The sequence below is a fragment of the Xenopus laevis genome, chromosome 4S, assembly GCF_017654675.1.
Source record: "Xenopus laevis strain J_2021 chromosome 4S, Xenopus_laevis_v10.1, whole genome shotgun sequence".
NCBI classification, from domain to species: domain Eukaryota; kingdom Metazoa; phylum Chordata; class Amphibia; order Anura; family Pipidae; genus Xenopus; species Xenopus laevis.
In genome coordinates, this window is record NC_054378.1 from 109,177,177 (window position 1) to 109,203,391 (window position 26,215).

A 26,215-nucleotide genomic window follows, 5' to 3' on the forward strand; every position below is an offset into this window, starting at 1 on the left:
GGATCTCCCCACACCCGATGGCAGCCTTAACTATTCTTTTTGGAATGCAATTTTCCAAATTGGCACAGCAAATAGAGTTAGACTGACACAACCTGTTTTAGTAATTTCGTTAAGCCAGTTTTACAAGATTTCAAAGGAGAAAAAATAGCTGGCATATTTTAATAAATTTTAGCCAGGCTATTGCGATATGCTGATTTTTAAAACACTGCATGATTGTATTTATTAAAGTAACACAGCAATGCTGGCACACACCCCATTATCCCCTTTCGGCTCCACTTCAGAGCTCACAATCTATGGTCACAAGGTGCTATAATTACTGAAATGCACTGGACCAATGCTAATTACAACTTTCCTTATATATGAATCAGAGGAGACCACAGTCTATTTAAAGGAGCAGTAACACCAAAAAATAAAAGTGTTTTAGAGTAATGACAATATCATGTACTGTAGCCTTGCACTGGTAAAACTGATGTGTTTGCTTCAGAAACACTACTATAGTTCATATAAACAAGCTGCTTTATGGCACAGGTTAAATAATGGATAACAGGTAACACAATTATGTTCTACAGAGCTGCTATCTGCTGTGTAACCTGAGCCTTTTCTCCTTTGAATTGAGGTCCCCATTGCTACACAGCAGTTTAGGCCCATACATTTTTGAACAGAGACAACTTTTTTCCAATTTTGGTTCTGTACATGACCACAGTGGCGGAACTACTGGGGGAGCAGGGGGTGCGAGCGGGCCAGGGCCCGCACCCCCCAGGGCCCCCCGGTAGACCAAGCACAGCTGACAAATGCGGCCGTTCGGAGGGGGCAGGGCCCGGCTGTGCGTCATGCACCGGGGCCCGCCCCCCTCTAGTGGCGCTTCTGCATGACCACAATGAATTTTAAATGAAACAACTCAGATGCAGTTGAGCTGCAGACTTTCAGTCGGTTGAACAAAAAGATTGCATAAAAATGTGAAGAACTAAAGCCTTTTTTTTAACACAATCCCTTAATTTCAGGGGCTCAAAAGCAATTGGAGAATTGACTCAAAGGCTATTTCATGGGCAGGTGTGGGCAATTCCTTTGTTATGTCTATCAATGAAGCAGATAAAAGCCCTGGAGTTGATTTGAGGGGGGTGCTTGTGCGTGGAAGATTTTGCTGTGAACAGACAACATGCAGTCAAAGGAGCTCTCCATGCAGGTGAAACAAGCCATCCTTAAGCTGCAAAAACAGAAAAAACTCATCTGAGAAATTGCTACAATATTAGGAGTGGCAAAATCTACAGTTTGGTACATCCTGAGAAAGAAAGAAAGCTCTGGTGAACTCAGCAATGCAAAAAGACGTCCACGTAAGACAGTGGTGGATGATCTCAGAATCATTTCCATGGTGAAGAGAAACCCCTTCACAACAGCCAAACAAGTGAACAACACCCTCCAGGAGGTAGGTTCAAGTCTACCATAAAGAGAAGACTGCATGAAAGTAAATACAGAAGGTGCAAGCCACTCATAAGAATAGAATAGAAAAGCTAGATTGGACTTTGCTAAAAAAAAAAAAAAAAAAAAGTCAGCACAGTTCTGGAAAAACATTCTTTGGACAGATGAAACCAAGATCAACCTCTACCAGAATGATGGCAAGAAAAAAGTATGAAGAAGGCATGGAACAGCTCATGATCCAAAGCATAGCACATTATCTATAAAACATTTGGGAGGCAGTGTGATGGCTTGGGCGTTCATGGCTGATAGTGGCACTGGGACACTAGTGTTTATCCATCATGTGACACAGGACAGAAGCACAAGAATGAATTCTGAGGTTCAGAGACACTGTCTGCTCAAATCCAGCTAAATGCAGTCAAATTGATTGGGAGGTGTTTCATAATACAGATGGACAATGACCCAAAACATACAGCCAATGCAACCCAGGAGTTTATTAAAGCAAAGAAGTGGAATATTCTGGAATGTAAAAGTCAGTCACCTGATCTGAACCCAATTGAGCTGCATTTCACTTGTTGGAGAGTAAACTTCAGAAGAAAGGCCCACAAACAAACAGCAACGGAAAGCCGCTGCAGTAAAGGCCTGGCAGAGCATTAAAAAGGAGGAAACCCAGAATCTGGTGATGTCCATGATTTCAAGACTTCAGGCTGTCATTGCCAGCAAAGAGTTTTCAACCAAGTATTAGAAATTAACATTTGATTTTCAGTTTTTTAATTGGTCCAATTGCTTATGAGCCCCTGAAATGAAGTGATTGTGTTAAAAAAAAGCTATAGTTCCTCACATTTTTATGCAATCTTTTTGTTCAACCCACTGAATTAAAGCTGAAAGTTGTTTCATTTAAAATTCATTGTGATAATGTACAGAACCAAAATTAGAAAAAAGTTGTCTCTGTCCTAAGTTTAATGGGCCTAACTGTATATAAACAACAGTAGTGTTTCTGAAGCAATCACAGCAGTTTTACCAGTGCAGGTTTGTCTTGTATAAAGCCAACTAACAATCTTTGGATCCTGTCAAATACCAGAGGGGCTGGCTGTAGAATGCCATTCACAGTCACTTTTTAATTGCATGGTGGGGGGTTGTTTTCGCCTATTTTGAATCCCAGTCCAGCACTCACAGTCAATACATCAACCTGCGGGGTAAAATAAATCTTGCTCAAGAAAGATATTGGGTCCTTGGAAGATGGATATCTTTACATAAATTCAGTTTAAGTTATGGCCTTCCAAATGCTTAAAGGAAAACTATACCCCCCAAACAATGTAGGTCTCTATTAAAAGATACTGAGTAAAACAGCTCATGTGTAAAACCCTGCTTCATGTAAATGAACCATTATCATAATAATATACTTTTTTAGTAGTATGTGCCATTGGGTAATCATAAATAGAAAATTGCCATTTTAAAAAATAAGGGCCGCCCCCTGAGATCGTAAGATTCACTGTGCTCACATACAAACCACATGTAAGGTCACATGAGCCAATTAACAGACAGAGTTCTGCCTTTTGCTTCCTCACTTCTTCCTGTTACAGTTAGAGTTGTAGTATTTCTGGTCAGGTGATCTCTGAGGCAGCACAGATAGAGTCACGAAATGGTGGTTCAAGGCAAGAGATGTAAAAGGGCAATATTTATGTAAATATATATTCCAGTTTGGTAAGATTCTTTAATATGTCATTCAATTTGATATAAACTATCTGTTGCTTAAGTATTCATTTTGGGGATATAGTTTTCCTTTAACATGACATGTTTTAGGCCACCCCAGCTGAGGTTTATAACATGCCTGCATAAGTATTCCTGCATGCACACCAAGTACAGGGCAGATGTGTGCCGTGCTGTATGTGTGAGAACACACGCATGCGTCCTGTTCGGCGCAGGCGCAGGCGCGTTAATGCGCGTCGGCGTCTGATGCGGGAGCTGGCGACGGTCGCGGGCGCAAGGACGTAGGCGGAAACGCCTGTGATGGACGTGCTGGCGTCAGTTCCGCGACGTCAGCGCAGTGACGCCAGTTTGGCACCAAATTATCTGTTTTTAAACCCAAACCAGTCTGTGATGCATTGCCTGGTTATTAGGTTGTTTGAACTGAAACCCTAGCGTCTTGAACTTCTTGGATTCCTGATTACCGACCTTTGCCTGAACCCGGATTTGATTACTGCCGCCTGTCTCGACCTTCTTGCCTGTCTCACCGTTTACGAATCTTGCTGCCTGCCTTCTGACCTCGGATCTCCTGACTACGCCTTCGCCTAATCCCTTGTACTTCGCTATCGTCTCACTGGCTACTCTCCACAACCCTGCTCCTTGTTCCACTCCAAGTGGGTAGCGGTTGTGTGAGGCGCTTGTGGGTTCATTATCTTCTGCTCCAGCTCCTTCTAAGACTGGATTATACTGGTGAGTCTGACAGTATAACCAGGCCAGATGGATCCAGCTGAAGGGGCGTCCCCGTTTGCTGTCCTGACTCAACAACTGTCGTCCCTCACGCAAGCTGTTCGGGAGCTGCAAAGTGGTTATACTCAGCTACAAGAGCACATTAGGACCCATCTCCCTTCCACGGCCGCTGCAACTCCGCCTGCTCCAACGGAAGTTCAGGTGATCACCTCTGAAATTTCGGAACCTAAGGTGGCCTTTCCGGAGAAGTTTGCTGGCGACCGAAAGATGTTTCGGAACTTCAGGAGCAACTGCAAATTGCTGTTTTCGCTCAAACCACACACTTATCCTAATGAGCAGACCCGGGTCAGGGTGATTATCTCATTTCTTACGGGAGAGCCACAGACATGGGCCTTTCGTCTTATCGATCGTCACAGTCCTGTATTGGCCTCAGTAGACTCCTTCTTCGATGCTATGGCAGTTCTTTTCGATGACCCTCACAGAGCAACTACCGCTGAAGCCTCCCTGCGTGCTCTGAAGCAAGGTGGCCGCCCAGCGGAAGACTACACCCTGGAATTTCGGCAATGGGCAGATGACACGGAATGGAACCCGGCAGCGCTTAAAAACCAGTACCGCTTCGGACTTTCTTCCGAATTAAAGAATGAATTAGCCCGCACTGGCATCCCTGACAGTTTGGAAGAACTCATCTCTCTTTCCATCCAACTGGATCGGAGGCTCAGAGAACGTAGAGAGGAAGAACAGGCAGAGAAAGCAGGCCTTCTCCCTCAGTCTTGGATGTTACCAACCGCTCCACCTCCTATTCGAGTGCCTTCCACTTTTCCTCCAGCTGTCTCTCCGCCCGTCTTCAGCGCAGCTCCAGAGCCTATGCAGATTGGAGCCATTAGATCGGCATTAACTCCAGAGGAACGGATCAGACGTCGCAGACTCAATCTCTGCCTTTACTGTGGACAAGCTGGTCATTTGCTTCGAGGTTGTCCGATCCGTCCAACGGGTAAGAGGATGTTTGAAAGAGACTTTTCCGGTTGCCATGTTCCCGTGCCTCTCCTGACTGTCTCTTTATCTTTGCAGTGGGGAGACAAGCGGGTAGAGCTTCAAGCAATCCTTGATTCTGGGGCCAGCGGGTGTTTCTTGGATAATAAGGTGGCACTACAGTTCCAGATACCACTCCAGTCTAAGAAGAACCCCATAGCTCTCCGTGTGGCAGATGGTTCTCTGATTACCTCAGGCCCTGTGGTGCAAGAGACTGTCTCAATTTTTGTTGTATTAAATAAAGGGCATGCTGAAGTCATGAACTTCGATGTGGTTTCTTCTCCTTTATTTCCCGTCATCTTGGGGTTACCCTGGTTGCAGAAACACAACCCATCCATCAACTGGACTACCGGCGAAGTGAACTTTCTTTCAAATTTTTGTTCCTCTCAATGTATTTCTTCTTCAAGTAGAGTTTGTTCGCTATCCCCTGCCTCTGAAATTCATAATCTTCTTCCTCAAGCTTACAAGGAATTTACGGACGTTTTTAATAAAAAAGGGGCAGACAAGTTACCTCCTCATCGTATTTATGATTGCCCTATTAACCTTCTTCCTGGGGCTCAAATTCCGTTTGGGCGAGTTTATCCGTTATCCGAGTCTGAACTGTCGGAACTTCGTTCTTATTTAGATGAGAATCTGGCCAAAGGGTTCATTAGACAGTCTTCTTCTCCAGCTGGAGCCGGGATCTTCTTTGTTGAAAAGAAGGATCATTCATTAAGACCGTGCATTGATTACCGGGATCTGAACAAGATTACTGTCAAAAATCGTTATCCACTTCCTCTTATTCCTGAACTTTTTCAACGCTTGGCGGAAGCTAAGATCTTTTCTAAACTGGATCTCCGCGGCGCATATAATCTCGTCAGAATAAGAGAAGGTGATGAATGGAAGACGGCTTTTCGTACTCGTTATGGGCATTTTGAATACCTGGTCATGCCCTTTGGTCTCTGCAACGCCCCTGCAACGTTCCAACATTTTGTCAATGATGTATTCAGAGACTTCCTTGATATTTTCGTCATCATTTATTTGGATGATATCCTTGTTTTTTCTAATTCTTTGGAAGAACACAGATCACATTTAAAGAAAGTTTTGGCTCGTCTGCGCATTCATCAGCTTTATGCTAAAATCGAGAAATGTGTCTTTGAACAAACATCTGTGGACTTCTTGGGTTTTTTTGTTTCTCCTCAGGGAATTCAGATGGATTCCAGGAAAATTTCTGCAATTCTTGATTGGCCAATTCCATCTTCCAAAAAAGCGGTTCAACGTTTTATTGGTTTTGCAAATTTTTATAGAAAATTTATAAAAAATTTTTCCCAAATCATTCTCCCAATTACCGAGTTGACTCGTAATAATCTGAAGTTTTGTTGGTCGCCACAGGCTCAGGCGGCTTTTGAGAAGCTGAAGGCTCTCTTCACTTCAGGCCCAATTCTTCACCATCCAGACGTTTCCCTCCCTTTCATTTTGGAAGTTGACGCTTCAGAACTTGCGGTGGGAGCTGTGTTGTCGCAAAGAACTGGAATTCAGGAGGATCTTCATCCTGTTGCTTTCTTCTCTCGTAAGTTGGCCAAGAGCGAGTGTAACTATGATGTTGCCGACCGCAAGTTACTTGCTATTAAGTTAGCACTTGAAGAATGGAGGTATCTCCTTGAAGGGTCTAAACATCCGATTCTCATCTTTACGGATCATAGGAATCTGGAGTATTTACGTTCAGCCAAGAGGTTGAGACCTAGACAAGCAAGGTGGGCCTTATTTTTCATGAGATTCAATTTTCATCTCACATACCGACCTGGGTCTAAAAATGTTAAAGCAGACGCCTTATCCCGAATGTTTTCTTCTGAAGACGAGATTCCCCTGAAACAATTTTAAACTCTAATAATTTTCTCCTGCTACAGTCTACCCTGGTAGATGGAATTAAAAACTCTTCCATGAATATCTCTGAACCATCATTAGTCTCCAAGGAGGGTCTTCTTCTTCATCAAGGTAAAATTTTTGTTCCTGAACAAATGCGCTTAGAGGTCCTTAAGAATGTGCATGATTCCAAATTGGCGGGTCATCCAGGTATCAAGAAGACCATTATCTTGGCGAAGAGATTATTTTGGTGGCCTGGGATGGCTAAAGACTGTTTTAAATTTGTTGCATCTTGTGAAGTTTGCTCTAGATCCAAAGACTCTCATTCTCGGCCTATTGGTCTTCTGCAACCTCTGCCTGTGCCTTCCCGTCCATGGGGATCAGTTTCTTTGGACTTTATTTCTGATTTACCATTGTCCTGTGATTGTTCTACCATTGTTGTTTTTGTGGATCGTTTAACCAAGATGGCTCATTTCAAGTCATTACCTAGACTTCCTTCTGCCTCTGAGACTGATGATACCTTCATTAAGGAAGTAGTAAGACTTCATGGTCTTCCGGATGAGGTGGTGTCGGATCGGGGACCGCAATTTACATCTCAGTTTTGGAAATCGTTGTGTGGGGCACTTAAAATTTCGGTGTCCCTTTGCTCTGCCTTCCACCCTCAGTCCAATGGCCAGACCGAACGAACTAACCAGACTCTCGAGCAATATCTGAGATGCTATTCTTCATACCTCCAAGATGACTGGGTGAATCTTCTTCCTCTAGCAGAATTTGCCTATAATAATGCCCATCATTCTTCAATCAATCAGTCCCCTTTCTTCGCAAACTACGGTCTTCATCCAGTAACTTTTCCCTCTGCCATTGTTTCTGACATTTTAGTTCCTGCTGTCAAGGATCGATTAGCTTTCTTATCCAACAATTTTCAAAAACTTCAGGAAAACATGAAGAAGGCTCAACAAAATTTCAAGGTCTACGCCGATCGGAGACGGAGAGGTGACCCAGAGTTCAAGGTGGGTGACTGTGTCTGGTTGTCAACTGTTAACCTTAAACTTTCTTGTCCCAGTAGGAAGTTGGGTCAACGTTTCTTGGGTCCCTTTCCTATTATTCGGCAAGTCAATCCTGTGGCTTTCCAGCTTAAACTGCCAGCGTCCTGGCACATCCATCCAGTGTTCCATGCTGCTCTTCTGAAACCGGCCTCAACGTTCCGATTTCCTGGGCGTTCGGCTCCTCCTCCGCTACCTGTGGTGGTCGACGGTCAAGAAGAATTTGAGGTTGAGGAGATCCTGGATTCCAGGTTAAGAGGCAAGCGGCTCCTGTACCTGGGAACCAGCATCTAACATCCATGCTCCGGAGTTGCTGGAGAAATTCCATGGAACTTACCCTGGTAAGCCTTCTGGTGGTCGCGTCCTGAGGCCGCTCCTTGATGGGGGGCAATGTGAGAACACACGCATGCGTCCTGTTCGGCGCAGGCGCGTTAATGCGCGTCGGCGTCTGACGTGGGAGCTGGCGACGGTCGCGGGCGCGGAGGCGCCGGCGACGGTCGCGGGCGCAAGGACGTAGGCGGAAACGCCTGTGATGGACGTGCTGGCGTCAGTTCCGCGACGTCAGCGCAGTGACGCCAGTTTGGCGCCAAATTATCTGTATTTAAACCCAAACCAGTCTGTGATGCATTGCCTGGTTATTAGGTTGTTTGAACTGAAACCCTAGCGTCTTGAACTTCTTGGATTCCTGATTACCGACCTTTGCCTGAACCCGGATTTGATTACTGCTGCCTGTCTCGACCTTCTTGCCTGTCTCACCGTTTACGAATCTTGCTGCCTGCCTTCTGACCTCGGATCTCCTGACTACGCCTTCGCCTAATCCCTTGTACTTCGCTATCGTCTCACTGGCTACTCTCCACAACCCTGCTCCTTGTTCCACTCCAAGTGGGTAGCGGTTGTGTGAGGCGCTTGTGGGTTCATTATCTTCTGCTCCAGCTTGTTCTACGACTGGATTATACTGGTGAGTCTGACAGTATGGGTACATCACCTGTAACGCAGATTGTGAGTTTAGGACTTTCAAAAAAGGTTGAATAACATTTGAGGTAATTTCTCATCTTCTATGTGAGAGATTTTTGCCTAAAATGTTATGGCCTGATTCATCAAGTTAAACTTAGTGCATTAAAGGGAGCTATTAATCTGTATTTGTATCACCTATCTTAATCTTCTTTCCTATAGTTTTGAAAAAACAGTCTATGGTTAAATCTTTTGAGGCATGAAATGTGTAAGGCTTTTGTCTACATTATCTACATTCTGCCACACTTGAGGCAAAAGTCAAAGTTTACTAGACAAAAACTGGATTCTGAATTCACAAACAGTCAGAATTCCCAGCAAAGGAATCACAGAGTTTTTATGGGCTTGTAAAAAGGGAGTTACATGTAGGAGAACACAGAGCTGGTTTTATAACAAATCAGGTTGTTCAGCTCAAGGCTTGAGAAAAGAATCTATCCAAGTCTGGGGGGCTCTTGTGGGAATCTACATACACAGAATTTTATTCTCCATCACTACTTTGCCCGAACTGTGCCAATTTTCTTCATATTTTCATATTTACAGTTAAATTATACCCAAAAGTGCATGTATGACTTCTGACGATAGCAAAATCTGATCGGATTACATTTCATGTAAAAAAACAGGATCATGGTGATATTAAATAACATTTGAGGTTATTTCTGTTGGGGTGAAGCAACATACCCCATGAGGTACTTCCATGATGTAGGTTCTCCAGTGAAACAAGAAATTATGAGATATTCCTGAAATGTTATGACCCAAATTATCAAGCCAAAAGCCAGTGACAAATAGGGAGTTATTAATATGTATTTTTAGCACCTATTTTAGACTACATTCTTTTGCTGTGGGTGGCACGAAGTGCATAAGGCTTTTGCCTACATTTCTGAACAGTATCTACATTCTCAAACTCTTCTCAAGCTGAAAGTTTGATTCATGAGTATTTTTTCCCAGAATCGTTACATTTGTTCCCATATTAAAAGTATAATCATAACCAAAAAAGGGAGGTGCAACTAGGGTTGCCAACTGGCCGGTATTAATTTGGCGAAGTATTGAAGTCGAAGTTTTTTTTAAAGAGACAGTACTTCGATTATTGAATATTCGAACGATTTTTACTTTGAATCTAATTTGAAGTAAATTCAAAGTCGTAGTATCCTATTCGATGGTCGAAGTATCCAAAAAATTACTTCGAATTTCGAATTTTTTTACTTAGAAAATTCCCTCTAATTCACTTCGACCCTTGATAAATCTGCCCCTTAGTATAGATATGGGTATATATAATTTATGTGAGGTATGGAGGGGTGTGTGTGTGGATACTGGGTTTCATTTGAAGGGGTTGAACTTGATGGAATTGATCTTTTTCACTTTTTCAATTTAACTATGTAATGTTCCTCCTAGTGTTAAAACCAGGTACAGAGCCTGTAAATTGGGGCAAGCTCAGCTGACAGGGCAGTTATGCACAGGGGGGACTCGGACACAGAAAGTGTAAAAGTTACTGATTTAGGGCAATCCAAAAATACTTGTTTCCCTTGTAATAGGTAGATGAATGCTGAACTTTTACAGATAAGAATTCTCCCCCCATATCGCTACACAAATCAACCCTTCCACCTCCCAGTACGCTCAGGGTTGTACCATTATCGTAGGCATGGGAGGGGAGTCCTCTTAATAGTGCCATGTAGTTCCTTCCGCTTCCAGTTTCTCGAATCAGCGCCCTACACTTCCGGTGTATCCTAATACCGCTTCCCCCAGCTGGTATCAAAGCACCAGCTAATCCTTGTCCATCTCCGGGTCTTTTTTTGCTACTAGTCGCCTTCCCCAGCATGATGTCCCTTTTGTCCCGGCTCTTGGACTGGTTTCGCTCGCTCTTTTGGAAGGAGGAGATGGAGCTCACCCTGGTCGGGCTCCAGCACTCGGGAAAAACCACGTTCGTCAATGTTATAGCGGTGAGAACAGACCGGAGGCTGTTGTTGAACACAATGTCGCCTGACGGGATTCTGGGAGTTGTAGTCCAGCAAAGACTCTCAGAGCCGGAGTTAGATACTTGGCCTACCCTGGCAGCTTGAGGAGCATAGTTCAGTGCTGTCCTCAGTAATATTACAGGGTTAGGCTGTGGCTTTTCTGCTGTCACACTTGTTATTTCTGCCAATGGTCTAGTCCCTTCTGTAGGCCATTTGTCACATTGCTGTTGGGGTATGGGCTCATTTCAAATTCAGAAAGATGATTTTTTGTTATGCAGCCAGTAGCCATTCACTGTCTCCATGGGTAATTTCTCCATAGCAACCTGGAAATAGCTCTGATTGGTCACTTATTCAGGAGTTTAAATTGCAGTAGTTTTGCCCCCTCTGAATGATTATCAAATAAACCAGGGCCTTGCCCATGTATGTATGTATGAACGTATGTGTATATGATTGTATGTATGTATGTATGTATGTAAGTATGTGCTTCTGTTCACAAATCAGGACAGTTTGGACTGTTATGCAGAATATGTTGGGTTTTGGTAATAATTATTACGGGGGAGGGGGCAAAGTTAGACAGGCCATTAAAATCCCCCTGCTCAGTGGGTGGCAGCTTTAAAGGGATTTTCAGTGCACGTCCATTTGTTCCTACGCAAGGAAGCGCAGGCGTCGCGTCAGATGCGGCGAATCTAATGTAAGTAATACAAATGTCGCACGTGGAAGCTGATTTCATCCGACTGTCACGAGTCGTGGGTCTCATTTAAATTTCTTATCTTGTAAGTATGTAATATTGTCTATATTTTACTCCTTTTAAAGTTTTACAAAACTTGTTTCTGTCCTTGCCCATTTTGATGATGTCACTTCCGGTTTGCAGCACCATCACTTCCTGTTTGATGGTGGTCGACGGCAGGCCCATTCGTGGCGATGCCGCAAAGGCCCGGGCTTAGGGCGGCATCAATTAAGGGCATGCCGTCCAGCCGCACAAGCGATTTTCTTGCCGGAGCACTAGCGCCGAACGGCTAGTGCTCCGGAATCAAGGTGACAGGAGCCAAATGCGCATCTTCAAGCTTGACACGAAGCACATGTGTGCAATCTTCTGAGAGGGATGGGGCGCCCTCAGGGCAAATCCAGCGCTCGTCAGCGGGTTTCGGGTTGGGTTGCGGATAAGGCAGTTGCGGGTCCGGCTCGGGTAGCAGATGAAAGTGGGTAAATATGCGGGTTGCGGTTCGGGTCGCGGGCTGCAGGGTCGGGTCACTTCGACCTTTGATAAATCTTCCCCTTAGAGTTTGCGTCATTTCATTCAGAAAAAAACCCTTAATGGAATGGATGTCATTCAGCAGCTTCCTGTGGTTATAATCAGCAATATTCCTGACCATGGTGCAAGCACCAAAAACCTGCTGACATTTGTTTAGCAGCTCAAGTCATGCGAGGGCAAATCTGTCTTTATATGTGTACTTTGTGTAACCTCTGATGTTCCGATTACGTGTGCTTTACTTTATACACTTGTATGTTTGGGTGGCACAGTCAAAGTATTGTTTTTCCATGTATTCTGTCTGCCTGGACACCAATGATCCAGTTATTGTGCCAAATGCACAATGAGCAGAGCTGTGTGCAGGTATGGTATCTATTATATGGAATACTTGGGGCCTGGGAGTTTTTCAATTTTCAGACAAGGGATCTTTCCATAATTTGGATCACCATACGTTAAATCAGCTAAAAATCATGTAAACATTACAGAACCACAATTGACTTGTTTTGCCTCCAAAATGGATTCATGTAGCTCATCTACCCTCTAGTACAAGTACAGGTATAGGATCCGTTAACCTGGAAACCCATTATGCAGAAAGTTCCAAATTATGGAAAGGCTTTATCAGAATAATCCAAATTTTTTAAAATGATTTTCTTTTTCTCTGAGATAATAATAAAACAGTAGCTTGTACTTGATCCAAACTAAGATATAATTAATCCGTATTGGAAGCAAAACCAGTCTATTGGGTTTATTAAATTTTTATATGATTTTCTAGTAGACTTAAGATATGAAGATCCACATTACGGAAAGATCCGCTATCTGGAAAACCGCAGGTCCCGAGCATTCTGGATAACTGGTCCCATACCTGTATTGTTTTTGTATGTATTCTGTCTGCCTGAACACCAATTATCCAGTTATTCTGTCGAATGCACAATGAGCAGGTCTGTGTGCTGGTCTGGTCTATTATCTTGAATGCTTGGGATCTGGGGTTCAGAAACCCATTATCCAGGAAGTTCTGAATTACAGAAAGGCTGGCTCCCACAGACTTGATTTTATCCGAATAATCTACATTTTTAAAAATGATTTCCTTTTTCTCTGAGATAATAATAATAGAACAGTAGCTTGTACTTGATCCAAACTAAAATATAATTAATCCTTATTCGAAGCAAAACCAGCCTATTGGGTTTATTTAATGTTTACATGATTTTCTAATAGACTTAAGGTATGAAGATCCAAATTACAGGAAGGCTGTCTCCCATAGACTCCACTTTATCCAAATAATCCAAATTTTTAAAAATGATTTCCTTTTTCTTTGTAATAATAAAACAGTCGCTTGTACTTGATCCCAACTAAGATATAATTAATCCTTATTGGAAGCAAAACCAGACTATTGGGTTTATTGAATGTTTACATGATTTTCTAATGCACTTAAGGCATGAAGTTCCAAATTCCAGAAAGATCCATTATCCAGAATTCCCCAGGTCCCATGCATTCTGGATAACAGGTCCCGTACTTATATTATTTTTACTGAGAAAGGTGAAATTATTTGGAAAAAAATAAATTGTTGGCTTATTATGGAGTCTGTGGAAGATGTGTAGTTTACAACCTTCTGGATAACGGGTTTGTGGAAAAGGAATCCTATACCTGTAGTTATAATATAGCTGACCTTGCACTTTAGCTGTCAGAGCAGCACTTTGGTATTTCAGGTGCCACTTATACAACATGTCGCTTGATCATGGCTACATAATAAGTATCAGAATCGTGATAAATGGGTGACATAAATGTCAATGTTTTTTGCGTCTCACCAGTTGTATCCTTTTTTCCCCCCAGTCAGGTCAGTTCAGCGAGGACATGATACCGACTGTTGGGTTCAACATGCGCAAAGTGACAAAAGGCAACGTGACAATCAAGGTCAGGTTATTTTCCATTCCTTTTCTACACTATCGTACATACTTCTGCTATGTTTTCTGCAGCAATTTCTATAATGCCTTGCTGTGTTTTAAAGGTATGAAAGGGGCGGCTCACCTTTAAGTTACATTTTAGTATATTCTAGAACAACCAATTCTAAGCAGCTTTTCAACTGGCCTTCATTTTTTCTTTTTTATAGTTCTTTAAACTGTTTGCCTTCTTCTTCTGACTCTTTCCAGTTTTCAAATGGGGGTCACTGACCCCATCTAAAAAAAACAAATGTTCTGCAAGACTACAAATGTATTATTGCTATTTTTTCATTACTCATATTTCTATGCAGGCCTCTCCTATTCATATTCCAGTCTCTTATTCAAATTAGTGCATGGTTGCTAGAGTAGTTTGGACCCTAGCAACCAGATTGCTGAAATTGCAAACTGAAGAGCTGCTGAATAAAAAGCTAAATAACCCAAAAACCACAAATGAGAACCAATTGCAAATTGTCTCAGAATATTACTCTACATCATACTAAAGGTTAACAACCCCTTTACATGTAAGGCGCATGTGGTATAAAATACAGGCCTAACAGATAATAGTCTCCATTTTTTCCTCCTCCTTTTTTTTCCTTTTAGTATCATGATGGTACAGGGGTTAGCATTGCCGAGGTTCTGGGTTCAGTTCTGTCCAGGACACTTATGCTAAAAGGGGTTGTCCACCTTTGAGTTAAAGGAATACTATACCCCCAAAATGAATACTTAAGCAACAGATAGTTTATATCAAATTGAATGACATATTAAAGAATCTTACCAAACTGGAATATATATTTACATAAATATTGCCCTTTTACATCTCTTGCCTTGAACCACCATTTCGTGACTCTATCTGTGCTGCCTCAGAGATCACCTGACCAGAAATACTACAACACTAACTGTAACAGGAAGAAGTGAGGAAGCAAAAGGCAGAACTCTGTCTGTTAATTGGCTCATGTGACCTTACATGTGGTTTGTATGTGTGCACAGTGAATCTTAAGATCTCAGGGGGCGGCCCTTATTTTTTAAAATGGCAATTTTCTATTTATGATTACCCAATGGCACATGCTATTTAAAAAGTATATTATTATGATAATGGTTCATTTACATGAAGCAGGGTTTTACATATGAGCTGTTTTACTCAGTATCTTTTAATAGAGACCTACATTGTTTGGGGGGTATAGTTTTCCTTTAAAGCAGGGGTCGCCAACCTTTTTTACCCGTGAGCCACATTCAAAAATCAAAAGAGTTGGGGAGCAACACAGGCATGCAAAAAGTTCCTGGGGATGCCAAATAAGGGTTGTAATTGGATATTTGGTGGCCCCTGGCAGCCTATAAGAAGCTACATTTGTCAGTACACTTGTTTTTTTATGCAACTGAAACTTGTCTCCAAGCCTGGAATTCAAAAATAAGCACCTGCTTTGAGGCCACTGGGAGCAACATCCAAGTGGTTGGTGAGAAACATATTGCTCGTGAGCTCCTGGTTGGGGATCACTGAGTTAAGGAAACAATAACACCAAAAAATTAAAACCCTTTAAGGTAATGAAAATATAACGTAGTGTTGTGCTGCACTGGTAAAACTGGTGTGTTTGGTTCAGAAACTCTACTATAGTTTATATAAACAAGCTGCAGTGTAGCCATGGGGGCAGCCATTCAGGCACAGGATATATAGCAGATAACAGATAAGTTCTGTAGTATACAATGGGATTCTTCAGAACTTATCTGTTATCTACTGTGTACCCTTTGATGAATGTCTGTCCCCATAGCTACACAGCAGCTTGATTATATAAACTATTGTAGAGTTTCTGAAGCAAACACACCAGTGTTAGGCTGATGGCACACGGTAAGATTCCTGGGAGATTAGTCGCCCAGCGACAAATCTCCTCTTCTTCGGGCGACTAATCTCCCCGAAATGCCTTCCCGCCGGCAAGAATGTGAATCGACGGCGGGAAGGCACTCGAATCGCTTCGGTTTTCCGAAGTCACCCGAAGTTTTACACGTGAGTCGGGCTAAAAGGAGCCAAAAAGCCCATCACAATGCAAGACGTAGTGTAAAGCGTTCGTGCCTTATCTGGGAGTTAAAATCTAATTTTTGTTATATAGGCAGTGCTATGTGTGTAGCATGAGATGTAAATATCTTCTGTTTTCAGAAGACTGCCCTGCATTTGAAAGCTGGAAAGAGGCAGAATAATTAAAAGACTAAAAAATAAATAATAAAGACCAATTGTGGTTGCTTAAAATTGGCCATTCTAAAACATACTAAAAGTTAACTTAAAGGTAAACCACCTCTTTAAGAGTTTGTATGTTCTCTCTCTCTCTCTCTCTCTCTCTCTCGCATTCCTTACGTTTCTTACTTTGTGTATCTCTGTTTCATAAAATACAGCGCTGAAGCTACTGCTTTGGTCTCCATACCATACAGAAGACCCTGTAGCTTTCTTTCTTTGCTAACAGAAACTACTATTCATATCCTTTAACATTGCCAGTGTGTTACATCTCTTCTGTACAGATCTGGGATATTGGAGGCCAGCCTCGATTCCGTAGCATGTGGGAGCGCTATTGCCGTGGTGTTAATGCAATAGTGTAAGTTTTTTTTTTTTTTTGAGGATATCCTTTTTTTTTTTCCTTGTACAGGTATGGGATACCTTATCCAGAAAGCTCTGGAAATGCCATCTCCCATTATAATCAAATAATCCAGATTTTTAAAATGGATTTCCTTCCTTCTCTGTAATAATAAAACAGTAGCTTGTCCTTGATCCCAACTAAGATATAATGACTCCTTATTGGAAGCAAAACCAGCCTATTGGGTTTATTTAATGTTTACACGATTATCTAGTAGACTAAAGGCATAAAGATCCGAGCCCCAGGTCCCCAGCATTCTGGATAACAGGTGTTATACCTGTAGTAGCTTATCGATACTTGCTGCTATTCAAAATATTATATAATATAAGTTATGTGTATATAGCAAAACTATAAAATATAATTAATCCTTATGGAAGCAAAACCTATTGGGTATATTTAATGTTTACATGATTTTCTAGTAGACGTAAGGTATGAAGATCCAAATTACAGGAAAGATCTGTTATCCGGAAAACCCCAGGTCCCGAGCGTTCTGGATAATAAGTCCCATACCTGTACCACAACTTAATAATCTTTATTAATATAATGCAGTCGTTCTATGTACAAATACTTTGCATTTTGATGCTTGTCTGTATTGTTGGCCTTACAGTGTGTCTCAGCAGACCTTACAATATTACCGCAACTTGCAGGATTCCCAGATCTGTTACAGTGTAGAATTATTATAGTGGTGCCATATTGCAGCTGTGGTGTTGCTGAGTGTACAGTTGTGGCATGCTGCAGTGTAGCTGTCTGCTGTTGTGGTGTGCTGTGCATGCAATGCAGCTGTATTTACTAGGGATGCACCGAATCCAGGATTCGGTTCCGGATTCAGACTTTTTCAGCAGGATTCGGATTCGGCCGAATCCCTCTGCTCAGCCAAACTAAATCCGAATTCTAATTTTCATATGCAAATAGGGTAGGGGAGGAAAACCTTGTGACTTGTCACAAAACAAAGATAATATTTTCCCCTTCCCACCCCTAATTAGCATATGTAAATTCGGATTTGGTTCGGTATTTGGCCGAATCTTTTGCGAAGGGTTCGGCCGAATCCAAAATAGTAGATTAGGTGCATCCCTAGTATTTACTGACTGTAAATTCAGTAGAACATGAAACTTGCAGTAAAGCTGTGACTGCTGGTGTCTTGTACAGGTGTGGGACCTGTTATCCAGAATGCACTGGACTTGGAATTTTCAGGAAGGGATTTGTCTGTAATTTGGATCTCCATGGCATAAGTCTACTAAAGAATCTTTTATACATTAATTAAACCCAATATGATTGTTTTGCCTCCAGTAAGGATTAATTATATCTTTATTGGGAATACAAGATACTGTTTTATTATTACAGATAAAAATGTAATACATTTAAAAAATAGAATTTTATGATTAAAATGGAGTCTATGAGAGATGGCCTTCCTGTTTTATGGATAATTGGTTTCTGGATTACAGATCCCCTTACCTGTACATCTGTTGCAGTTCTCGTTGCTGTAGCAGAATAGAAAATTAATCGGGGGGGGGGGGGATCATTTCATTTTAGTTGTGCTTTGCTTTGAGTTCTGTTGAATGGTGCCATGGTTAGCCGTAAGATTAGATTCCAGCTAGTATAGAGTCAGTATCGCTTTTTTTGATGGCGTATGGGATGATTTTAAGTTTAATTAGTATCACTGGGTAATCACTGCCCATCCCATAGTGAAAAGTAACCCACCCCGGTTCCCAGATATAAAAGAGTGACAGAGAGTTTTTATAGAATTCGTGGGAAAAGGAACAATTGTTAGTGACATGATTCACAGATGTGTGTGTGTCTGTAGATGGTTACAAAGAGTGAAGGAATGTACACATAGAAGAGACGTCACTTCATTTCCAGTGTAACAAAGAATCCTGTCCAGAAAGGAAAAAGGCATTTTATTTATAGCATGCCAACCTTTTGGAGGTCATTGGGTTCAGTCTGTTTGGGTGTAAGTACCAAGTTACTAAAGAAAATGCATGTGATACAGGATTATCAAATATGCGATTGCGTCCTACAAAGTAGAAAAAGAAAAATGACAAATAATTATTACAAAATGTGAGGTGTTAGTACCACAGTTTGGCCAAAATATGTAAGCTCACGTGCCACGTCAAGTCCCCTCATTATTATTATTATTTGTGAGCAAGTTTATAGTGCATTTAAAATCATGTCCCACAGCAACCAATGTGACTGAGTAGTACTTACTGAGACTACTTACCCTTAGCTCAGGAGCTCGAGTGAGAAAGCAGGGAGCTTTTAAGCCCCAGCCAAATGTCCTACCAAATGTTACAAGTTGCCAAAAGGTAGAGATCCCTGGTGTAGGGACACAGTAGAGCTTATGGCAGGTCTGTCAATCACCTGGCGTCTGCTACATTTTTTTTTAGGAGTCGGAACAAAAAGCAGAGCATATAAATGGCTAAACGGATGCTGCTTTTTATTGCAATTATATTTAGAAATAACTTTAAAACCAGTTAAAATGTGTAATGAATCTACATTGGAAAGTCACCAAATGACCTTGTACAAAAACGATGAAGGGGAAGTTCTTTTAAAAAAAAAAAAAAAAAGGCATTTTAATATTTTAACACATTTATAAACATTGTTATGGAAAAAAATCTTCACTGGTCTAAAAAACACCTTCAATCCACAAGGTCCTATTGAGGATAATGCAAGATAAAAAAAAAAAAATTCAAGGTGTATTTTAAGACCAAGGTGTTCAAAAAGTATATCATTTATTTAACAAACAGAATTCAAAAAGTATAGAATTCTATTTGTTAAATTAAATACTTTTTTGAACAACTTGGTCTTAAAATACACCTTTCATTTATTTATTTTTTTATTTATAAACATTGTGTCCTAAACTTTTTTGGGGGAACTTTCTGCTCTGCTCTTGCCAGGCTGGCATTAACAGTAGCAATAGGAAGGTGGTTTGGCTGCTAGTCTATTGATTAACGAGAAGAGGGCTAGAACTGATATCTAGGCCATCAGATTAAAGGGCATGGAAAGAGTGATTCATTGGAGGGCTTCAAACTGCCAGGAATCCGATAGTGAATCCAACCAGTAAGATTTATCCCTGGGTCATTGCTCCTTTTAGGAAAAATCTGCACTGGCCCATGGAAAAAAAAAACCCCCAGTGCTTCCATTTTTTATTATTCCCGGGTAGGGATGCAACAAATCCACTATTTTGGATTCAGCCGAACCCCTGAATCCTTTGCAAAAGATTCGGCCGAATACCGATCCAAATCCTAATTTGCATATGCAAATTAGGGGTGGGAAGGGGCAAAATTTTTTACTTGTTTTGTGACAAAAAGTTACGCAATTACCCTCCCCGCCCCTAATTTGCAAATGCAAATTCGGATTTGGTTCGGAAGTATTGCAGAAGGATTCGGCCAAATTCTAATCCTGCTGAAAAAGGCCGAATCCCGAACTGGTGCATCCCTATTCCCGGGTATACATGCGCATGTGCAGTAGAGTATTCCAATTTAATAATAATAATACGTTTTTCCTTGGGCGCCTGGTAAAGGTAAATAAAATTGCTGCATGGTGCTATGTTCAATTTTTTCCCCAATCTGGTGGCAGAAAAAAACCCAACAATTGGATTTACTGAGGGGTTGCATAACGTTTTGACATCTTGCAAGTCCTTTCCTTGTTGCATACATTATACAATCCTGGGCGAAATTGGGATCCTCCAATCATTTGCCCCCTTCATTATTTGATCATAACATGAAGGCCTACTGAGACCCATCGGGAGTGAACTGCATCATGACTATGCAGTCTTTGGGTAGGGCTCCCGTACAAGGGCCAAAAAAGCCAGCCAACCAGCTGTTTATATCAGCTCATGTACAAGCATTTAGAGTATTTGTTTCATTGCTGAATTTATTGGCTAGCAGCCAGCTGGCCAATTAAAAGGCAGAAACGGCTGCTTGTAAAGATACTTCAATTATTACTGCATACAGCACACAAAATAACAATGTTTGCAAGCCTTCTTTTGTAGATAGACTTCAATCAACTAATACATCAAAAGCAGCTCACTGTCCTTTGTTCCTTCACAGATACATGGTAGACGCTGCGGACCGAGAAAAGATTGAAGCTTCCCGTAACGAGCTGCACAATCTTCTGGACAAACCTCAGTTACAGGGAATTCCGGTGTGTACTTTTAAAGGAACCATCCAGTGTGAGAATTAAACTGGGTAAATAGATAAGATATGCAAAATAAAAAAAAAAATTCAGTATAGTTAGTTAGTAAAAATGTAATGTATAAAGGCTGGAGTGACTAGATGTCTAATAGGCAGAACTCTTCTTTACCCCATGCCAGCTCTCTAAAGGTGGCCATACACAGGGATGTCTGGCGATGTCGCCAAACAATCAGATCTCTCCACAATATGCCCACATTAAGGTGGGTGATATTGGGCTGATCCGATGGTGGTCCTAACGGTCAGATCAGAATGGAGGCCATACGGGTGGTCGGATCGTGGGACTGCATCAACAAACAGATACGGCCACTATTCAACAGGATTTTTAACCTTCCCGATCAACATCTGCCCGACTTCTGTTATATATCTGTTCACTCCAGCCTTTATACATTACATTTTTGGCTAACTTAACGTTTTTTAATTCACACAGCCTATCCATTTACCCAGTTTTATTTTTATACTCAACTGTTCCTTTTAAAATTTGTACTCAACAGCACTGCTAGTCCTGCACCATAGTGCACTTACCCTGTTCATAACGTGCAGTACATCTACATGTGGAAACACCTAGTAAAATGTTATAGTTAAAACTACAAACAGCTGCCAGGAGTCACAGTAGATACCAGCGTATTTATAGAAATCGCTGGAGAAGCAGCAGTTTGGCTACATGAATCATGGGCCAAAAAAGCCAGTCATTCTTACTCAAAAATTTATAAGAGGCACGGTCCTAGCACACCCTAAATATGTGGCCAGAATTACTAAATTGCATTCAATTCGGTACTAATAATAACATGTTTCTTATAACAAAAAATATCTTATTAACTGATTCATTCAGGAGCAACAGGAGGCAGGTTGCTTGCAACATAACAAGCTATATTGTGGGAATGTAGTGAGCTTTTGCTGCAGGCATAAACTTGCCACATCTTTTACAGCTGAGCACTGCTCACTTGCTCAAGTTGTAATGAGAAACAAATCAGAGTCCAGCAAAGCATAGAGACAGACCACCAGCAATACAAGAACTCTGTCTTCTCTGAATTCATTTTCTTCCCCTTTTTCTTCCAGGTTTTAGTGCTTGGAAACAAGCGTGATCTCCATACTGCACTGGATGAGAAGCAGCTCATCGAAAAAATGTACTCAAGTATCCACAGGGCTTTGGGAATGGGGTGACTGGGAGGCAAGGGCAGTAAGAATAGAATACATTCGTAAGCGTTCAAGTGTAATTTACTCATACCATATAGCTTTGAACTGGCTGTACGCTGGAAACCAAACAACGGCTTCTGGAGTTTTCCGGAGAATTTCATAAATAGGTTTACACAAAAAAGGTCTTAATGGGAAAACAACAAGTTTTTATGAATGGAATATGCAGAACAAGAGGGCAGTCTGCAGTGCTTAGGTGATACTCATACACATTATTCTTTCCACGCAGGAACCTTTCTTTGATCCAGGATAGAGAAATATGCTGCTATTCCATTTCCTGCAAAGAGAAGGATAACATAGGTATGAGTTGGTATGAGAGTGTACAGCACTAGCCCGCGTGTTTATAGTGCTGGGAAACCTCACTCTTTCTTTCTCTCCCCAGATATAACGTTACAGTGGCTGATCCAGCATTCCAAGTCACGACGCAGCTAAAAAGCTCTGTAGCGTTAATCTGCTTCTCTGCACCCTGAGATCGTGCCCTTGCCTCACTGCTCTGCACATTTAGATGTGCCTTCCTAGTCCAGCTCTGCGTCCTGGGATGAGCTTTCAAGTCATGATTATCTCTTTCCTGCTTAACTCTGTGAAGGACATCTCCTCAACCTACCAGGTTACCCCCACCCATCAGCACCCTGCTCTTAAATTCCATCTGGTAATTCCTTTCTACAGCAAGTGTTTTCTCTGCTTGTTCTCAGCCCTGAACCATCCTCTTAAGTTGTATCCTTCCTCTGGCCAATCCTTTTCCCACCCATCTCCACCTTCGAATAAGCTCCTCTCTACTTTCCATTCTGCAACAAGTACTTGTTCCCATATTTGGGATTTAAATTTGTCAGCTCTTCCCTCCTTTCTTATAATTTTGGTTATGCACCTATATCCCAGCAGGCTCTCTCTCATGTGAAATTGTTTCCTTCCATCTCAATTGTTATGGATAATTCTGGAATTTACTACGTTACTGCATTCAACTTTGGATGTGCATTTTTCTCCCTGCCTCCCGTACTGGAACACACCCTTTGCTGCAATCTAGGATGTGCCAACACTTTCTGCATGGAGATTATGCAATGCTAGTGTCAGTTTGGATAATGTCCCTTGCTGAGAACAATAGAAGGCCAGACTCTTTTATTGCACTACAGGAAGTAGCATTCCTTGATTTTAATGCAGGACAATATTTAATGTGCACATTTATTACTAAACATATGTAAAACAATACACTTTGAGAAGAACAGAGAGGTCAAAAGTAAGGCAGCAGAAGAGTTATATATGTAAATTTGCAATGGGACATGAGACTGTTACAAACCCTCTGTTGGCGTGGCCAATGCTGCATTTACCAAACGTATGTGGGAGCTTTGCATGGGTTCATCCATGTGCAAAGTAGGCAGATCAAAGACATTTGTTGGCCATGTAAAATTTATGGCTAGCCGTTTTTAGGTCAAGCATCATGCCCCATTGGACTTTCATCGCAGACATATGCTATAGAGCAGTGCTAAGCAAAGTCATGTGTGGTGTGCAGGGCAGTGTCTTCCATGCAGAGCATTATATATCCCTCAGTATGCAGAGGTATTAGCAGTAGGAAGAAAGCATTCACACTGCAAAATTCCTCCCTTCTACCCTTCAGTCTAGTGGTCTGATATAATTGCATCACTTGTACTGGTGGAGCTCCGTCCAGCTCCGTCTTCCATTGCTGAGCCTACTGTGACCTGCACAGGAGCCCGGCCCCCTTTTTCCCCAAAAGGTAAATATGTTTGTGACACTGTAGTTTCTGCTGCAATTAAAGGTTGCTTTAACTCACGGTACACTGCTGCTATTTATAGTTTGTTTGGCCTTTTTCTTTTTTGCTTGTGCCTAAAACATAAGGAAATCCACATAAATAGATTGTTTGCTCACTCTGCTTGCTTGGAAGCGGTGAACTAAAAGATTTTGTTATTATTTTTTACAGAACACCTTAGTGTTTCTCACGTGGTGCCTTATGCTTCAGCATCACTTAGTAAAGGGTCACTGAAGGCTTATAAATTATATGTTCCCCTAATCTTGTTATTTGCTCCAGAATCTAACTGCCATGTTGATTACTAATCCTATATTTTGTACATGAAGGATGTTCAAAGTGAAACCCAAGGCTTCTATCGGCTGTTGGGCTGAATTCAACTTCTGAAACAAGAGGTAGCTCCCAAAAATCTTAACAACCATAATGTTAAACCTAGGATTGCCTTGGAGCCTCCATATGTGCTACCATGGATGTAAATGCATGTTTACTACATCATATTGATTATCACTGTAAATATACCTTAAATGGCCTTGGAAAATATATATACAAGTATGGGATCCATTATCCAGAACCCCATTATCCAAAAAGCTCCCAATTACGGAAAGGCCATTTCCCATAAACTCCATTATAGTTGTCAAATAATCCAAATTTACAAAACAATTTTCTTTTTCTCTGTAATAATAAAACAGTAGCTTGTACTTGATCCCAACCATGATATAATTAATTTTTTTTTATGGTAAACCCAGCCTATTGGTTTTAATTATTGTTTAAACAATTTTTTAGTAGACTTAAGGTATAAAGATCCAAATTACTGAATGATCTGTCTCTTCCGCCCATATTGTACAATAACAGTGAGCAAACTGTGGCTTTCCAGCAGCCTATGATGTTTAACGTGCCATTAAATAATTGAAAAACCAAATAGTCCCAGAATACTTAGCTGTGTACCAGAATATGCTACGTTTGTGGGTTTTATATGCTATTTTAACTGTACAGACTTTTGTTCCAAAATTGGGAAGCTTATTGTATTTTATTTATGGAAATAATGTTGATGAGAAATCCATTTTTAGCCTCGAGTCGTAGATGATATGTTTAAAATAAACTGTGATTCATCAATCCGTGTGTGTGTATGTTTATTGGACTGCCCAGCGCTTGCACTTCCCTCTCTCGTTTTCATTTTGGCTGCACGTTGATGTTCTAAAATGTGTGTTTCTTGAATGCCAACATTTACCAGTAATAAGGGGCTTTCCTTCATTCAAATGAGGTTACACAGAAATAGCTGTGGGATATACCGCACGAAAAATAGCTATCTTACTACTGTAGCTGCAACACTATTCTGCAACTGAAGACAAACAATACCAGAGAGATTCCCTTGGATAATAACCACTTTACAATTTAGGTAAATTTACTACTTATCTTCAGTAGAATCTTCTTTACTGTAAGGGTCAGGGCACACGCTCCGATTTGGGGAGATCAGTTGCCTGGCGACAAATCTCTTCTTCAGGGCGACATTCTCCCCAAACTGCCTGGCACTCTGATCGCTTCGTTTTCCAAAGTTGCCCGAAGTTTCCTCCTCCGTCAACTTCGGGCGACTTTGGAAGACTAAGCACTCAGAGTGTCATCCCGCCGGCAATTTACATTGTAGCTGGCGGGAGGCAGTTTGAGGAGATTAGTTGATTAGTTGAGAAGATGATTTGTCGCCAGGCGACTAATCTCCCCGAATCTGAGCGTGTGCCCTAAGAAGAAAGGACACCAAAAGACAAGTATAGGGATGATCCTGGCCCCTTTGCCACCTTAGGCAGCTTGCTGCTGTTGCCCCACTCATCTTTTTGGTGCTGGAGGGCGTCTGGGGGGGCCAGGACGCTAGCGCAGAGTGCAATTTCCCCCCCCCCATGCTAGAAGAGGTGAATTTCCTGTTTGAAAAACTGATTTTTGTCTCTTAAATCTACCAGGAGCTGCATTTTTGCCACCCAGGTATCCAGCAGGGTGCTGCCACTTCTGCAAATTTTTTCAATTCGCCTCATTGGTGCAGTGGTAAATGGGGCAAAAGTAAGGAAAAAGCAACCAATAAAGGTTTATGGAGGGTTAGTAAGGTTGCCACCTTTTCCGGAAAAAAATACCGGCCTTCCTATATATTTATCCTTTTTCCCTATTAATAACATTGTGATCAGCCATCATTTTTACCGGCCAGGCCGGTAAAATACCAGCCAGGTGGCAACCATAAGGGTTAGTAAGGGAGGGGAGGGATTGGATGAAGGAGACCAGAGGAGATGGAAATCTACAAGACTACAAGCAAATCAAGGGTAGTGGAAAGGAAACATTTGGGTTAAGGACAGTTAGTGAAAAGGGGGAAAGAATGAGATAAGCACACGTTCATAAGTATGGATGCTGGGTTTTCATTTGGAAGGGTTGAACTTGATGGACTTTGTCTTTTTTTTTCAACCTGATTTAACTATGTTACTAAGAAGAAATTAGAAGTAAACCAATGAGCAAACCTAGTAAAATAGAAGAAAACCATGATGAGCAGTATGAACATGAGAATGTGAGGCGTTCATCATCATGTGTG

General features: G+C 41.6%; 1 protein-coding gene across 1 annotated transcript; it reads left to right on the forward strand.

The window, feature by feature from the left end:
- The first annotated feature begins 10,439 nt into the window (after positions 1–10,439).
- arl8b.S (ADP ribosylation factor like GTPase 8B S homeolog) lies at positions 10,440–24,765 on the forward strand. Its single transcript, XM_018261345.2, has 7 exons — positions 10,440–10,702; positions 13,794–13,874; positions 16,403–16,476; positions 20,562–20,655; positions 21,762–21,829; positions 22,126–22,196; positions 22,279–24,765. Exons 1-7 carry the CDS (start codon positions 10,580–10,582, stop codon positions 22,326–22,328), a joined length of 561 nt encoding a protein of 186 aa, XP_018116834.1. The 5' UTR covers positions 10,440–10,579; the 3' UTR covers positions 22,329–24,765.
- Positions 24,766–26,215: the final 1,450 nt, after the last annotated feature.

Bases quoted from the DNA above. Each gene is read 5' to 3' on its own strand.
- arl8b.S (XM_018261345.2), top strand. From the start codon at position 10,580: ATGATGTCCCTTTTGTCCCGGCTCTTGGACTGGTTTCGCTCGCTCTTT. The intron at 20,656-21,761 runs GTGTGTACTTTT...TTTTTCTTCCAG, and splicing joins CTCAGTTACAGGGAATTCCG to GTTTTAGTGCTTGGAAACAA. The intron at 22,197-22,278 runs GTATGAGTTGGT...TTCTCTCCCCAG, and splicing joins CAAAGAGAAGGATAACATAG to ATATAACGTTACAGTGGCTG.